Below are 17,019 nucleotides of genomic sequence, written 5' to 3' on the forward strand. Positions count from 1 at the left end.
TTTATTTTATTTTATTTTATTTTATTTTATTTTATTTTATTTTATTTATTTTATTTTATCTTAATTTTATTTATTTTATTAATTTAATTTAATTTAATTTTTTTTAAGTTTATTTATTTTTGAGAGAGAGGGGGAGAGAGAGAGCGAGAGAGCCAGCACGGGAGGGGCAGACAGAGGGAGAGAGAATCCCAAGCAGGCTCCACACTGTCAGCTCAGAGCCCGACGTGGGGCTTGAACTTACGAACTGTGAGATCGTGATCTGAGCAGATCAAGTGTCAGACGCTTAACCGACTGAGCAACCCAGGTTCCCCTACGGGGATTATTTTAGAACGATATACATACCTTTTATGAAAGCATAAAATAGTAGCCTAGGTAATTAGAGCCTTCTGGAGAAATGTGGTCTTCATAAAGGAGAGGCTTTGTAAACATGGATCTTGGATCTTGGAGGAAGTTTTTCTCGTAATTTCTATAGGGATTCTTAGTATGTGCCTTGATCATATGTATTTATCTTAGGGTTTGAGACCTTACAGAGGACTTGATGTCATTCAATGTAATTACAGCCTATTAGCCATTACGTGATATTCTATTATATACCTAATACTTGGCCTTAGAGGAGGAATATTAAGTTAAAAAGAACGTTTCTTGTAATCAAGCTTTTGGTACTGAGAAGCGCTTCTAGGTTCAGAGCAGCACCTCTTTTTTGACACATGATTAGAACTCTTTACTCAAGCACATTCCAGGCTTTGTAACAGTGCTGAGGGGCACGAGCTTTGGGGTGAAAGCGTGGGGTGCAAAGGCCCGCCCCACCTTGGGAACCCCTGGGTAAGGCAATGAACCTCCTGATTTTCAGCTTCCCTCACAGAGGGGCTGTATTTAACGGGATAACTCACACCGAGTGCCGGTACACAGGAGGGCACGCGGTGTGCTATAATGATTATGTCAACCTTATTAAAATGCCCACACGACAGAGCGACATTTTTGATAGCAAGCAAAGTGTTACCTGGTTTAAGTAAAATTAAGTTAAGTAGTCATCTTGATTCTTCCTACACTTTTTTTCTATTTTTATTTTCCTTTGGGGGGAAAAGTGGGAATGGTGAATACTGGGTGGTGATGAGCGGAAGGAACGTGAGTGCAACGCTCTCTACAGAATTCTAGTGGTTTCCGACGGTGAAATGTTGTATGCGGGTTTTTTGTGACTTTCTAGGAATGGATTGTTTTTAAATATGCTTCAGTTGCCCAAACTCCCATGACTTACGATGGCTTGAATATTTGATATTTTGTTCCAGAAAACAGATGCAAGTCTCTTTCTTTGTTTTCGCTTTTTGAAAGTGCTACAGTATCACTCACAACATGAGAGGCTGACTTGAAGAGATATGACCTTTTTAATATTTGAGTTTTTAAAGGCATCTGGCCCTTATTTAACCATCACATTTACATCCAATCCCTGCAGGCATGGTTTTGTTGTTGAAGTTTGGCTTGATGCCCTCTGCAGAAAGCCTTTGCTTTAATGAACACAACTCCACTAAAACTTCTGGAGTCCCCTGCCTACCTCCACCCCCCTCCCTGTACTCTAAGAGCACAGCAAGTTTCATCTTGGGTTTCAAATAAGAAGATAAAAATAAGAAATAATGCACTGCTGGAGAATCAGCTTTGTGTGGGAGCCACCGCCATGACATATTCAACTTGATGCCCTTCTATTATTTGCAGAAGTGTTTATGTTCTATGAAATGTTCAGCCAGAGCATACAGGAAACCGTAAAAGATTTTATGAGATGTATACATGGTTGAAGGCAGAATTTTAAATGCAACCTGGGAAGGTTCTATCTAAATTCCAGGAGGGCAGATGAGGGAGTACTTTCTCTGTAGTGATTCAGTTTTACACAAGGGGTTAGATGAACTGGAAAGAAATACCTGATTTGGGAACGATATAAAATTTTTTCGTAAAATTAAACCTCATAATTTCTAGACAAGTAAACTTGTTTTCTTTCAGACCAAGGATCACCACTTATGCTTATTTGTCTTCTACGTGGTAAAAGCATTAAATGTGGATTGTTTATTATTTTATAGAAACAAAGGATAAACAGTAATAAATGAAGAATTCTCCCCAGGTACATGAGTATAGACACCATTTAAAAAATACTTGTGCTTCTGATGGTTTTTAAATAAAAACCCTCGGTTCTAAAACTGGAACATTATTTTTGAATCTTAATTATTGCAATATGTGAAGGCAGGAAGGTTGATGACATAGTCTCAAAACGGCATGTTCGGAAAGTCACATCCAAATTTAGGTGAAAGGAGAAATATTTCTATTTCCTTTACCCTTGAATCTATGAGGCAGTGTCAATTTCCCCTAAGAGAGGCTATTTTTACTTAATGTTGGCTTTATTTATTTTTTTTCCAATTTGATCTCCAAAACACAAGGCTACAAAACAAATTATTTTGTGTATTCACATTTGATTTAGAATCGAGCCCAATGTGAGCCTCATGAAGTCACTGTGAAGATAAATGAAATACCAGAGGTAAGGTTCCCGACACAAAGTAGGTGCTCCGAGTATGTTAATTCCCCCTCCCCTGCTTGCAGACCTCCCCCACTTTTTTAAAATTGATGTATAGCTGACATATAACAGATTATTTAATTATACCACAGTCCCTTTGAAGAAGATTTTAATACAACACTTACGCTTTAGAATGTGTCCAAATTAGTGTCATTTAAAAAATAAACTTAGGTAATTATCTAAGATAAACATGCCATAAAATCCCCATGTATCCTGGTAGTATCTAATGCAAATCCAGCATGGGGGAGTGAAATTGCAACCTGAGAATTAGGGACCACGGATCTCTGGTCTCTGGTCTGTCACTGCTATCACTGAGTGACCTTGGGAAAGTCAACTTCCCTCTCCAGGCTACATATTTTCTTTTTAAAAAAAATTTTTTTTTCAACGTTTATTTATCTTTGGGACAGAGAGAGACAGAGCATGAACGGGGGAGGGGCAGAGAGAGAGGGAGACACAGAATCGGAAACAGGCTCCAGGCTCTGAGCCATCAGCCCAGAGCCCGACGCGGGGCTCGAACTCACGGACCGCGAGATCGTGACCTGGCTGAAGTCGGACGCTTAACCGACTGCGCCACCCAGGCGCCCCAGGCTACATATTTTCATCTGGAAAATGAGTGGCTGTTTTCAACGATCTTGAAGACCATCTTCTGCTTTAACATTTTATGATTTTACCTAACATTTTAATCTTGGGAGAACAATTTATTGATGTCACATTTTCTGAGATTTTCCTCCCATAAATTTTTTTCTCTATTCGCTGCTTAAGAAAATTTTATTCTACTTCAAATTCCCTGTTGCTGAAAGAGTCAGAGAAAGAACCTAAGTGTAGAAAAGAAAAAAAAAAAGAATTAAAAATATTAATATTGAGCAATTATGGGGACATCTAGGCTGGTTTGGGACAGACATAAATGACCTTGTTTTATTCTAAATTCAGCTCACTGGCTTATGATGAAAAGTGAAAGGTTATTATATGGACTTACTGGGCAAAACCAGATTTTATAAATAATTACCTGTCAGACTGTTCAAGATAGACAAACATACGCCAGACCAACAAAAACACAGACCTGTCATATTTCTGAGAGAAATGTACGTTGAGTCTTCCTTCTCTGGGACTATAAGGAGATCAGGTAGAATAAAATGAAGGGAAAAAACCCAAACTCTGTATTTTCTGTCTCGTGCATACTTTAAAATGTATAATGTGGGAGAGAAGGAATTTTGATGTGAAAAATTAGCCCCTGAAAATTTTATACATCCATAAGCCTGGCAGATCGAAACCAAATACAATAAATGCTGTCGTTTTAAAAGTTAGGATGTTTACTGCAAGCTTATAATTTTCTATGATTAGGGATGCCAAGAAAAATAAGAATGATGATAAAAAGAAAAGTTTAATCATACATTTCAACAAGCACAGATGGAACATCAAAACCCCTTGGCAATTTTTTGATATTATATATCTACGTTTTTTTTCTTCTTGACATGAAGATTTTTTCCAGAAGGACTAACACAGAACAGGTAAATGATAGTTAACAAATGTGAGTAATATGGCACAATCATATTAACGGAGCCTCACAATGATTTGGTCACAGGAGGGAAATCTTTCATGTTTCTTATTTCTGTTTTTATTAATGCTTTACAAAGGGTGTCTCAGTGTGTGTAAAAACCATGATAAAAATAAAACTGGAAGTCCTACAGAATTAAAGAAGTAGCTTCCTTTTTTAAAATTCAAGTTTAATCAGGAACTGTACAATTACATCTGCTATATTTTGATTCGTTCTCCAAAGTTAGGGTTTGTCATCTGATGGAGAAAGTATAGATGTCAGAAGGGGGCTCGGCTGTTGCCAGCAAGAAATGACCCAGTCCCAGATTCCAGTTTAGCTGTGGGACTGCTCTCAAGGGAGAAAGCACATCACTCAGCTCCCCTTCAAGGGATTCTCATTACTTTGCTTCTTTCATCTTTTTTTTTTTTTTTTTCTATGTTTATTTATTTATTTTTGAGGGAGAAAGAGCACGAGCAGGGGAGGGGCAGAGAGAGAAGGAGGCAGAGGATCTGAATCAGGCTCCACGCTGTCAGTGCAAAGCCTGATGCGGGGCTCGAACTCACAAACCGTGAGATCACCACCCAAGCCCAGGTCAGATGCTCAACCAACTCAGCCCCCCCGGGGCGCCCCTGATTACTTAGCTTCTAAATGGGTACAGTGTGTACGTGTGGTGGGCCTGGGGACTGGAGGGACAAGAGGACAGGAGGAGAGGGCCGACACGAGGAAAAACAGGCACGATGGCAGATCTGCAGGAAGTCGGGAAGAAGGTGTGAAAATAACACATTCGCGAGAAGTGGGGGGAAGGGACGAGAAGACGGGACTAGTTCATCAGATCAATTAGGCCTTTGATTAGTGTGAGTTTATAAAACGAGTATTTGTCTCGAAAACACACCTAAGATATATATACTCAGCAAATGTCACAAAGTAAAGTTGTGGGACAGTGTGAGGGAAAACTGACTGTCCTTTTGTTGCCTCTGTCCCAAACCTGGATTACAAAATGCATCACATAAAACACAGACTAAACACTGGAGGGAAAACAAGACACTGCCTTTAAGATATGTGAGCTGAGGGCAGTAAATCCATCCCAAATTAAAATTTCAAAATTGTGTGATCTGCATTCTTGTCCACCTACACACTATCCCAAACATCCTGCCATTAATTAGCTAAATGGCCCAGCCAGTAAACAAGACCGAGCACTGAGGGGGCTGGAAAAGAGCCGGAGTCAGCCAGTTGATAGTCACAACAAACCAACCCACTCCTGAGGATACAGAGAAGGTAAACTTGTATTTTATTTTGTCCAAAGAGGGGAACAGAAATCACCTTAATATAACGTGCCTTTCCTGTTGTTACAGTCACAAGTCCCGTCAGCAGGCCAGAAAAGCCATCCCATTCCTGCGGTAGGCACTCTGTCAAAGAGAAAGAAATCTGCAATGAATTATCACATCAAGTCAAACCGGGAAAGGAGGCAAAAGCGCGACACGCAGAGCTTTCTTCCTGTTTTGTAGACTCTGCTGGCTTCCATCGAACAGGGTGCTTAATCTGAACATTTCTGGTGGCAACATTTCTGGTGGCTAGAGTCACCACTCGGTCTATTAAAAAGTCAGTGTGGTTAACAAGTGGTTAGGGATTCTATTTTCGGGGAGTGGGAGATACGGAAAGTAAGACATCCCATTTGGTTAATTGATTGGGTTTGGTTAGGTCAAAGACATGTTGTGTTGAGTCTGTTTGTCCTTTATAAACATGTGTTCTCTATTGGACATGCTCAAGAATCACTTCTAATTAACTCTCTTAATAGTCTATAAATTACTGACTCATTATAGCCTTCCCAGGCCTAATTTATAGTCTTAGTGAAAAGCTTGGAAACAGACACTAATAGAAGCCTTTCCTCCCTGCTGAAATATGGTGATCTCTAAGGAGTTCTGTACATTAGAGACATTACAGAAAACTCGAATCCTACATAATTTTCTTTAAAAAAAAATTTTTTTTTAATGTTTATTCTTGAGAAAGAGACAGAGGCAGAGCGTGAATAGGGGAGGGGCAGACAGAGAGGGAGACACAGAATCTGAAACAGGCTCCAGGCTCTGAGCTGTCAGCACAGAGCCCGACGTGGGGCTCGAACCCACGAACCGTGAGATCACGACCTGAGCTGAAGTCAGACACTTAACTGGCTGAGCCACCCAGGCACCCCTCCTACATAATTTTATGTACATACAAGTATATATAGATGTACGTATGGATATTCATAATGGGATAAAATATCCCCATAAAAGAAAATGGGAAAATGGATACCAAAGGCAATAATATAATATATTCCAGTAAATCAAGTAAAACTGCATGGTTTTTCTTCCTGCGAGATATATTCTACAGTTCAGAGCTAAAGAGTTGGATACACAGGGCCTCTGTGACTTGTCTTGAGTCTCATAATGAAACCCAGAATGAAACAGAACTAAAATCCAGGACTTAGGAATAAAATTATCCCTTTCACCACCATATTTTTCATTATTTAAACTAGGAATAGCCATACTCAGAGAATTCATAACCCTCAATGAGATGGATTTTTTTCCTACAATCTGTGTTCCGAAAAACAGAAAAATGACAACATCTCGTATCGGGGATTTTGTTTTGCCTTCAACAGCCACGTTATAGGAGATGTAGAATAAGTTTTTATGACTAAAATAATGTTATGGAGATGCTGGAGAGTTTAATTCTAAAAATGGTTAAATTACATTTATAATTATACCCAAAGGAAAAAAAGTGGAACCAAGCTTTTTAGCAAGACTTCCACCGATGTGAGGTGAAACCAAGCTAGTTTTCTGCGTGACTTTCTGTTAATCGTGAAATTCAATTAACTTCAACATCTTTCCTCCGAATATTCAGCTTATATGGGATTTACTACGGTTGTCGGGCTTTGGAGTGCTGGCTGAAATTTCATAGGTTGGCTGTGCGGCTCCACAGCTCACTCCAGATCAGCATTTCAAGGATGAGAAAACAGTGGCACATTCTATCTTTCATTCCTCAGGGCTTTCTCTGTGAGCTTGTTCCTGACTTACCATCAGGCTTGCTGTGCCCTTGGACGCTTTTGGATTGAAGCACACGTTCTGACAAGGACTAGAAAATTCCAACTTTACCTCCTCAGTCTGTGCACCGGAGAACAGTGTTAAATGAGTTCCTCAGAGAGCCACAAATAACTTGCAGGGACGGATAGAGTGTCTTCCCACAACCACAGACAGGGGAGCCTCAGGCCTTGAAACAGCCCCTACCACCACAGTTGCCTTACCAGAGGCTTATGCCAAAGTAGTACTTTCAGGTTCTTGACCTTGATATTTTAAATTTTACAACCACAGTGACAACCTTCAACATAACATAATATTTAAAGCACAGGGATGGTTTACATGGAGATAAATGGACCTGGGAGTAAAGCTGGATTCCTCGTAAAGGTAAATGGCTAAAGAGAGGCTTGCTTGAAAAAGAGGTTTTGGCCCAGGAGCAGGCTGAGTTTTGGCCGTGCACACCTGAGACATTACCAAGTTTAATCTTTCCAGGGTGGCCAACAGGAAATGGTTCTCTCTCATACTGAAAGGATTACTTTCCAAAAATCAATTCACCGTCACAGATGATTCATCACTATTGTTTGCAAATGATTACAAGACTAGAGACTTTTAATCACAGAGACTTCGAGCAGCTAAGTTTAATAAGAAAGCCAAAGTTTAGAGCTGTCCCAGATTTCCGGACTAAGTTCTTCCTATTCTAATTCTACAACAGAGAAGGGGCAAACAAACGTGTGTGATCAGCAAAGAGCAAGTTCAGCAAACCCATCCCCTAGGGCCCCCTACCCAGAGTCACAGCTTTTCCTTCTGATGGACAAAGGATGTATGTTGTCTGTGGAGGGTGATTATGGGAACATCCCCAAGTTGGCAACCTTTCCAGGGCGAGCAACTTTAAAGGAAGATGGGCGAAGACAACTCATCTTTGTGTCAACTGTGAATTTCTCTGTTTGTGTTGTGGACCTTGAAACTAAATGTAAACACTGCTTGGGGTGAGGGCCTTCCAGAGGCCACATTCTCATGAAGCACTCTACTTATTCTCTACTGTCAGATCCTATGAGTGATACCCTGGTTCTGTATCTCAGTAAAAACCCAGACCGTGACTGGAAATAGCTGGGACCACCTCCCCCGCTATTAAAAATGTATAAACGAATCTGACTTCGTCCCGACAGCCCCGTTTCTGCATCCTATATATCACTGCAGCTTTATTTCTGATTGAAAAAAGCTCTGTTCTCAACTCTTAGTCGCTCCTATGTGAATTTATTGAAATTCACATGCTAGACATTCAGATGCTAGACATCCTGGCATCTCTAAAGTTAACAGCAAAGATATTTCGTTTTTCATTTTAAAGGACCAATTGTAGTTCACAGGCTTTCCCCCCGCCTCCCTTAAATTGAGGATTACATTAGCTCCCAAGTTTTGACACTCATATATTCGTTCAGCTTCAAATTATGGCCTACTGACAGAACCTCAATCTAACTGGGTGGGCTGACACATTCTGCCTACTGCACTGGGTGTTGATGGGGAAATGAATTTGTAAGTTTTCGTTTTTAAAATATGATTTTTTTTTAATCTGCATACAGACAAGCTCGAGAAACAAATTTAAATCTTAGGCTGGTTGATTTCTGCCTTTTTATGGGCTGTCATAAATCATACATTTTAAGGAATACAAACTAATATTAAAAAGCAAATGATAATTATTTATTTTAAACAAAAGATAAACATGCTACAAAACATACCTGTGGCTCCTAGTTGAATATAACTGCCTGTGTGTTATTTGCACCATTAACTTAATTAGTAAAGCTTTAACTATAGATAAAACCACCCTTTCCACCAACGTAGATTTACACTTATTCACTACTAGCTTTCCTGATTCTTTTCCGCTTTCTCAAACTTTACTTATTTGTTTAAAACAATTTTTTTAATGTTTATTTATTTTTGAGAGAGAGAGAGACAGAGAAAGAGAGACAGAGTGCGAGTGGGGAAGGGGCAGAGAGAGAGGGAGCCGAAGCAGGCTCCTATGCTCCGGGTTGTCAGCACAGAGCCCAATGCAGGGTCTGAACTCATGAACAGCAAGATCATGGCCTGAGCCAAAGTTGGCCGCTTAACCAACTGAGCCATCCAGGCACCCCACTTTCTCAAACTTTAACTAAAATAAAACAAAAAGTTCTTTGTAGGGACTGACATCAGCAAGATGGCTACCAAGGAGGTCCCAAAGCTTGTCTCCCCACACAAAAAAATAAATAAACAACTATAAATAGACAAAACAGCTCTGGAAAAGCTCTAGATTACAACAAAGAAGCAGCAGAAATCCTGTGGGGCTCAACGACTGAGCAAAGCTCTACAGAAAAGCGTAAGAAGCATTTTACCTACATCACCCCACCTCCCAGTCCAGAGCAGCTCAGTGCAGAGAGGAACGCTTTTGGAGGGATTTACACCTGACAGGAAAAGGAGCAGGAGAATCCTACTAATCCTCCTCATTGCCATGGACATTCGTAGACATTGCTACTGCGTGCTCCCACGGTCTTCACCAACACTGAACCCAACTAAAGGGTTGCCTGGGCTCCGCACTGCTGTGTCTCCTCACCAGGTCTGGAGCTACCGTTGTGGTGAGACCTGCCCCCAGGGGCCCCAGTTGTGCCCCACTGTCTGGGATTGGGAATCCACGGCACCTTGCCATCTATGAAACCGGAAATGCCATTGTTTTCTGTGCCCTGCCTTCAGGGTTCAAAGTCATGGCTTTGACAACCATCACTAGGCCTGAGTTGCTGCTATTCTATGACTGACTCCTGGAGTCCTGAGTTGTGGCTCTGACCTGCTATCATTAGGCTGTGATGCTGTAGCTGCTGTTCTCTGTCCCACCCTCTGGCTCCTAAGTCATGGCACTGACTTGCCATCAGTGGCTGTACGGCTACAGCTCTGTGCCACCCGCCTTGGGTCCTGAGTCACCGCTTTGGCCTGGCATCACAGAGGCTAAGCTGCTTCTGCTCTGCTCCCTGCTGCCAAAGTCAGGGCTCTGACCCACCATCCCTCAGGGCATGCTGTCACTGCACCCCTTACCCTGGGCCCAAGACACTGGTGCATCCTGTCATCCCACAGCACGTGCCACTGCTGCATCCCCCATCCTGGGGTCCAAATCACTGTGGTGGTCCCCAGAGATGCAGACCTGGTTCCTCAGGAGATCTGCATATGCGTGCACATCAGACGCTGGGACTACTATCATAGCAGGTGCACCTGTGCCCCAGGACCCTGGTTTCACTGCTTCTCTAAGTGCGAGTTCACCAGACCTGGTACCAGCAGGTACTCTCTTTGGCTAGAACTTCCTCCTACAGGAAAAAGAGAGGAACAGGACGACCCTTGCAGCCTCTGCCACCTAGGACCCCAACAACCCTAGACACTACTCCCGCTTACAGGACTTCTGCAGTCTTGGTCAAAGAAGAACCCACAGTCTTTGCCCATGTTGGCCTCAGCTGATGTAGATGTACAGGGATTATGCTTCTATGCCCTCTCCAGGATCAGAGACATGGCACCCTACCCAGCCTGAGCCTTCACAGCCACTCTCAGTTGAAAGTCTTTCTCCACCAAAGTCAGTCTGAAAGGCTGGAAGAGGTGACTCCTCTCTCAAATGAACAAACATTAATGCAAAGCCACAAGAAACGTGAAGCAACAAGGAAACATGACACTACCAAAGGTGCTTGATAATTTTCAAGTTACCAACCCCAAAGAAATGGAGATCTATGAGTTACCTGAAGAAGAATTCAAAACAACTATTTTAAGGAAGTGCAGTGAGATTCAAGAGAACACAGACAGACAACAAAATGAACTTAGGAAAGCAATGCAATAACAAAATGAATTCAACAAAGAGAAATCATAAAAAATTTTTAGAGCTGAGGTATGAAGTGAATGCAATGAAAAAAAATGCAATGAAGAGCTTCAATAATAGGCTCAATCAATCAAGCAGAAGAAAGAATCCATGAACATGAAGACAGATCTCTTGATATTATCCATTTGGAGCTGAAAAAAGAAATAAACATGAAAAGAAGCAAAGAAAACCTATGTGAATAATGGGACACCATTAAGTGAAACAATATTCATGCTATGGGAGTCCTAGACAAAGTAGAGAAAAGGTCAGAAAACAAAGAAATAATGGCTGATAACTTCCAAAATCTGGGGAGAGACAGCCATCCAGATACATGAAACTCAAAGATCCTCAAAGAGATTCAACCCAAAGAGATCTTCACTGAGACAATATAATCGAACTCTTGAATATCAAAGATTAAGAGAGAATTTTGAGAGCAGCAAGAGTTTAAAAAGAGTCATCACACACAAGGGAACCCTAATAAGGTTAACAGCAGATTTCTCAGAAGAAATCTTTTAGGCCAGGAGAGAGTGAGATAATATATTCAAAGTGGTCAAAGAACATAAAATTCTGATCAAGAATACTTTACCCAGGAAAGTAGTTCCCGGGTACAGATAGACTTTTACAGACAAATAAAAGCTAAGGTATTTTATCACCACTAGACATGCTTTATAAGAAGTGTTAAAAGGAGTTCTTCAAGATGAAACAAAAGGTTGCTAATGAAAACATGAAAGTATTAAATTCACCGACACAGGCAATTATAAATTCAAAATACTCTAATACTGCAATGGTGGTATGCAAATCACTAGACTCCAGTAGATAAATTAAAAGACAAAAGTGTTAAAAATAACTATAGCTACAATATTTTGTTAATGGGTACACAATACGAAAAAAATGTAAACTGTGACATCAACAACATAAAGCTGGAGGGCAAGTAAACATATAGAATTTTTTTCATGCAATGAAAGTTGTTTTCAACTTGGACTATTACAAGCTGTACTAGGAAGGCCTCATAGTAATCACAAAGAAAAACCTATAAAAAATATACAAATGAAGAGAAAAAAATCAAAGCATACCACTACAAAAAAAATACCAGTTTTCTAAGGAAGATAGTAAGATAGGAAGGAAGGAAAGTAGGAACTACAAAACAATCAGAAAACATTTAGCAACATGGCAATAGTAAGTCCTTACCTATTACTAATTATTCTAAATGTAAATGGTTTAAATTTTCCAATAAGCAGATACAGGGTGCTTGGATGGATTAAAAAAGGAAAGACCTGGGCGCCTGGGTGGCTTAGTTGGTTAAGTGTCTGCCTTTGGCTCAGGTAATGATCTCACAGTTCACGAGTTGGAGCTCTGTTTGGGATTCTCTCACTCTCCATGTCTCTCTTTGCCCACCCCCCACTTGCACTCCCTCTCTTTCAAAATAAATAACTTTTAAACCTTACAAAAAAAAAAAAAGAGACTCTATGCTGCCTACAAGAGATTCATTTAAGCTTTAAAGACACTAATGGGCTGCAAGTGAAAGAGAGTGAAAGAGATGCAAATGAAAAGTAAAAGGAAACAGGAGTAGCTAGTCTTGTATCAGGAAAAAAAAATGATTTTAGGTCAAAAGCTGTAACTGGAGATAAAAACAAGTCATTATATAATGATAAAGGGGTCAATTCATATAATAATAATAATAAAGAAATATGCCCCCAATATCAGAGCACCTAAATATATTAAATGATTATTAATAGATTTGTAGATAAAAACACATCAATGCCAAACAGTAGGGAACTTCAATATCCCACTTTCAAGAATGGATAGATCATCCAGATTTAATATCGATAAGGAAATAAGAACCTGGTCTATACTTTAGACCAATGGACCTAACAGACATACAGAGAACAGTCCATCCAACAGCTGAAGAATACAAATTATTCTCAAATGCACAAGGAACATTCTCCAGGCTAGATCATATGTTAGGTTACAAAACGAGGCTTTAAAGATTTAAGAAGACTGAAATCTTATCGAGTACCTTTTCTGGGCACAATGTAACAGAAAGAGTAACAGAAAGAGATCTGAAAAATTCGCAAATCTGTAGAAATTAAACAACACACTTCTGAACAATCAGTGGGTCAAAAAAGAAATCAAAAGAGAAATAAAAAATATGTTGCGACAAACCAAAAAGGAAACAACACACCAGAACTCATGGGATGCAGCGAAAGCAGTTCTGAGAGAGAAGTTCATAGCAATAAATGTCTGCATTATGAAAAAAGAAGGATTTAAAATAAACCACCTAATCTTATACCTCAAGGAACTAGAAAGAAGAAAAAACTAAGCTCAAAGTTAGCAAAAGGAAGGAAATAATAAAAATTAGAGCAGAAATAAATGGAATAGAAAGACAACAGATAAGATCAACAAGACTAAGAGATGGTTTTCCAAAATGATAAAGAAAACTGACAAACCTTTAGCTGGACTAAAAAAAAGAGAGATGACTCAAATAAATAAAAATATAGATAAAAAAGAGACATTAGAATTTATATCACAAAAATACAAGGGATCATCAGAGACTACTATGAACAAGAATATGCAAACAAATTAGATAACTGAGAAGACACGGATAGATTCCTAGAAACCCACTACTTACCAAGACTGAATAATGAATAGAAAACCCGAACGGATCAAATAATAATGAGCAAAGAGATTGAATCAGTAATACACAGTCTTCCAACAAAGAAAAGCTCAGGACTAGATGGTTTCACTGGTCAATTCTATCAAACATTTAAAAAGAATTAATACCAATCCTTCTCAAACTCTCAAAAATTGAAGAGAAGGAACCACTTTAAAACCCACTTTACAAGGCAAGCATTATCCTGATACCAAAGCCAAACAAGGGCACTACAAGAAAAGAAAATTACAGGCTAAGACTTTGGTCACCAATTCTGATGTGGGTTTTTTCCCACACTAACAAGCAATTCTTGGGACACTAGTTCAGTGTCCTATAATTCAACTTAATTCTGACACTATCGAGCTGGAAGGAGCATCAAATCCCACAGGTTAAGGGCTCAGTCCTACAAAACTGCTACCTCCTTGCCTCCCATACTGTAGACACCAATCACAAGTCCAGGTTACCGCCTGTGCTTCTGACTGAGCAGCTATAGACTAGAGGTTTCAATGACACCCTCCTTGGGTTTGATGAATTTGCTAGAGTGGCTCACAGAACTCAGAAGAACATTTTACTTACAAGATTTCTGGTTTATTATAAAAGTATATAGTTCAGGAACAGTCAGATGAAAGACATGCATAGAGCAAGGTACAAGGTTAGGGTGTGGAGCTTCCATTCCCTCTCTGAGTGTGCCATTCACCCTGAATCTCTATGTGTTCACTAAAATGGAAGTTCTCTGAACCCCATATTTCTTTTAATGGGCTTTGTTACATAAACATGATTGACTAAATCTATGGCCATTGGTGACTGAACTCAATCTCCAACCCCTCCTCCCTCCCTGGAGATTTTGGGGTAGGATGGAAAGTTCCAACCCTCCAATCACATGACTGGCTCCACTGGCAACCAGCCTCCATCCTCAGGTGTAGTCTTGAAGTCATCTCAGTGACATACCAAGGGACACCTTTATAGCTGTCATCATGAGAAATTCCAAAGGCTTTATTTAGGAGCTCTGGGCCAGAAACAGGGATGAGGATCAAATGCACATTTCATATTATAAATCACAGGCCATGGCCCTGGTGAACACAGATGCAAAAACCTTCAACAAAATACTACCAACCTAATTCAATAGCACATTAAAAGGATTATACACCATGATCAAGTGAAGTTTACCCCTGGGATGCAAGGATGATTCAACATATACAAATCAATCAATATGAGATATCACATTAATAAAAGTAAAAATCCTGTGATCGTTTCAAAAGATGCAGAAGAAGCATTTGACAAAAGTCAGCATCCTTTCATGATAAGACCCTCAACAAATTAGGTCTACAAAGAATGGACCTCAACACAATAAAGGCCATATATGACAAATTCATAGCTAACATCATGCTTAATGGTGAAAAGTGAAAAGCCTTTCCTCTAAGATCAGGAATAAGGCAGGGATGCCTAGCCTTGCCACTTCTATTCAACATAGTAGTGAAAGTCCTAGCCACAGCAGTTAGGCATAAAAAAAAAAAGCCACTCAAATAAGAAAGGAAAAAGTAAAATTATCTCTATTTGCAGAAGACATGATCTTATACATAGAAAGCCCTAAAGATTGCCACCCAAAAATTGATAAAACTATAAATTAATTCATTCATGTAGAATACGCAATCAGCATGCAAAAATCAGTTGTGTTTCTATTTCTATACACAAACCATGATCTGAAAGGAGAAATTAAGAAAGCAATCACATTTACAATAGGATCAAATATAATAAAGTCATTGGGAAAAAGTTAACCAAGGAGATGAAGGACCTGTACCCTCAAAACTATAAAACACTGGTGAAGAAACTGAAGAAGACACAAACAAATAGATACCCTGAATTTTTAGACGGGGAGAATTATTATTGTTAAGATGTCTGTACTACCTGAAGCAATCTACAGATTCAATTCAATGGTATCTAAATTCCAATGGTACTTTTTTTACAGAAACAGAAAATATGAACAAATATATTTTTATGTAAGCAAAAATATAAAGTTCATACGGAATCACAAAAGACCCTTAATGGCCAAATCAATCTTGAGAAAGAAGAACAAAGCTGGATGCATCACATTTCCTGATGTCAAACTATACTACAAAAATATAATAACCAGAACAGTATGGTACTGGCATAAAAACACACACACATCAGGGCACATGGGTGGCTTAGTACGCTAAGCATGCGACTTTTGGTTTTGGCTCAGGTCATGATCTCATGATTCATGAATTCAAGCCCCATGTTGTGATCCACACTGCTGGTGTGGAGCCTTCCTGGGATTCTCTCTTTCCCTCTCTCTTTGCCCCTCCCCACTCATGCTCTCTAAACAAACAAACAAACAAACAAACAAACTTAAAAAAAACCAACAACAGGCACAGATCAATAGAACAGAATTAACTAGCCCAGAAATAAACCTACATGTATATGGTCAATTAATTTTTGACAAAAGAGCCAGGAATATACTAGGGGAAAGGACAGTCTTTTTAACAAACGTATAGCCACGTGCAAAAGAATAAAAACAGTCCCCTACTTTACACCAGACACAAAATCATACAGAAAAATCAACTCAACATGGATTAAAAACTTGAATGTAAGACCTGAGACTGTAAAACTCCTACAAGTAAGCACAGAGAGTAAGCTCCTTGACAGTGGTCTTGGAAATGATTTCTTGGATAAGACACCAAAAGCAAAGGCAACAAAAACTAAAATAAATAAGTGGACTATATCAAAAGAACGAGCTTCTACATAGCAAAGGAAACAATCACTGTAAGGACAACCTACAGAATGGGAGAAATATTTGTAACTCATGTATCTGATAAGGGTTAATACCCAAAATGTAAAAATAATTCATATAATTTAATAGCAAAAAAGCAAATAATCCAATTAAAAATGGGCAAAGGCCAAGAGGTGCCCAACATCACTAATCATAAGAAAAATGCAAACCAAAGCCACAATGAATATCATCTCACAACTGTCAGAATGGCTATTATCAAAAAGATAAGCGATAACAAACGGTGAGGATATGAAGAAAGGGGAACCCTTATACACTGTCGGTAGGAACGTAAATCGGTAGTCCTACAGAAAGCAGTATGGCGATTGTTCAAAATATTAAAAATAAAATTATCAAATGACTCAGCAATCCCACTGTTGGGTATACATCCTAAAGGAAATGCAGTCAGTACCTTAAAGAGATATCGGCACCTCTATGTTCACTGCAGCATTATTCACAATAGCCAAGATATGGAAACAACCTAAAAGTTCTCTGCTGGATGAACGGATCCAGAATATGTGGTACAGAAATACAACAGAATATTATTCACTCATAAGATAGAAGGAAATCTTGCCATGTCTGACAACATG

At 39.4% G+C, this 17,019-nt stretch overlaps 1 protein-coding gene across 2 annotated transcripts in view; it reads right to left on the bottom strand.

Moving 5' to 3' along the window:
* Window positions 1-5,353: 5,353 nt before the first annotated feature.
* The window catches only part of SUPT3H (SPT3 homolog, SAGA and STAGA complex component), a 535,592-nt gene continuing 523,926 nt past the window's right edge, over window positions 5,354-17,019 (bottom strand). For both annotated transcript variants that reach the window (XM_040473676.1, XM_040473678.1), the window contains exon 12: window positions 5,354-5,494. In XM_040473676.1, the coding sequence (XP_040329610.1) occupies window positions 5,453-5,494 (42 nt within the window). In that variant the 3' untranslated portion in view covers window positions 5,354-5,452. The remainder of the gene's footprint in view (window positions 5,495-17,019) is intronic.

The sequence above is a fragment of the Herpailurus yagouaroundi genome, unplaced genomic scaffold (assembly GCF_014898765.1).
Source record: "Herpailurus yagouaroundi ecotype Mexico unplaced genomic scaffold, PumYag 139, whole genome shotgun sequence".
In the NCBI taxonomy this organism is placed as follows: Eukaryota; Metazoa; Chordata; class Mammalia; order Carnivora; family Felidae; genus Herpailurus; species Herpailurus yagouaroundi.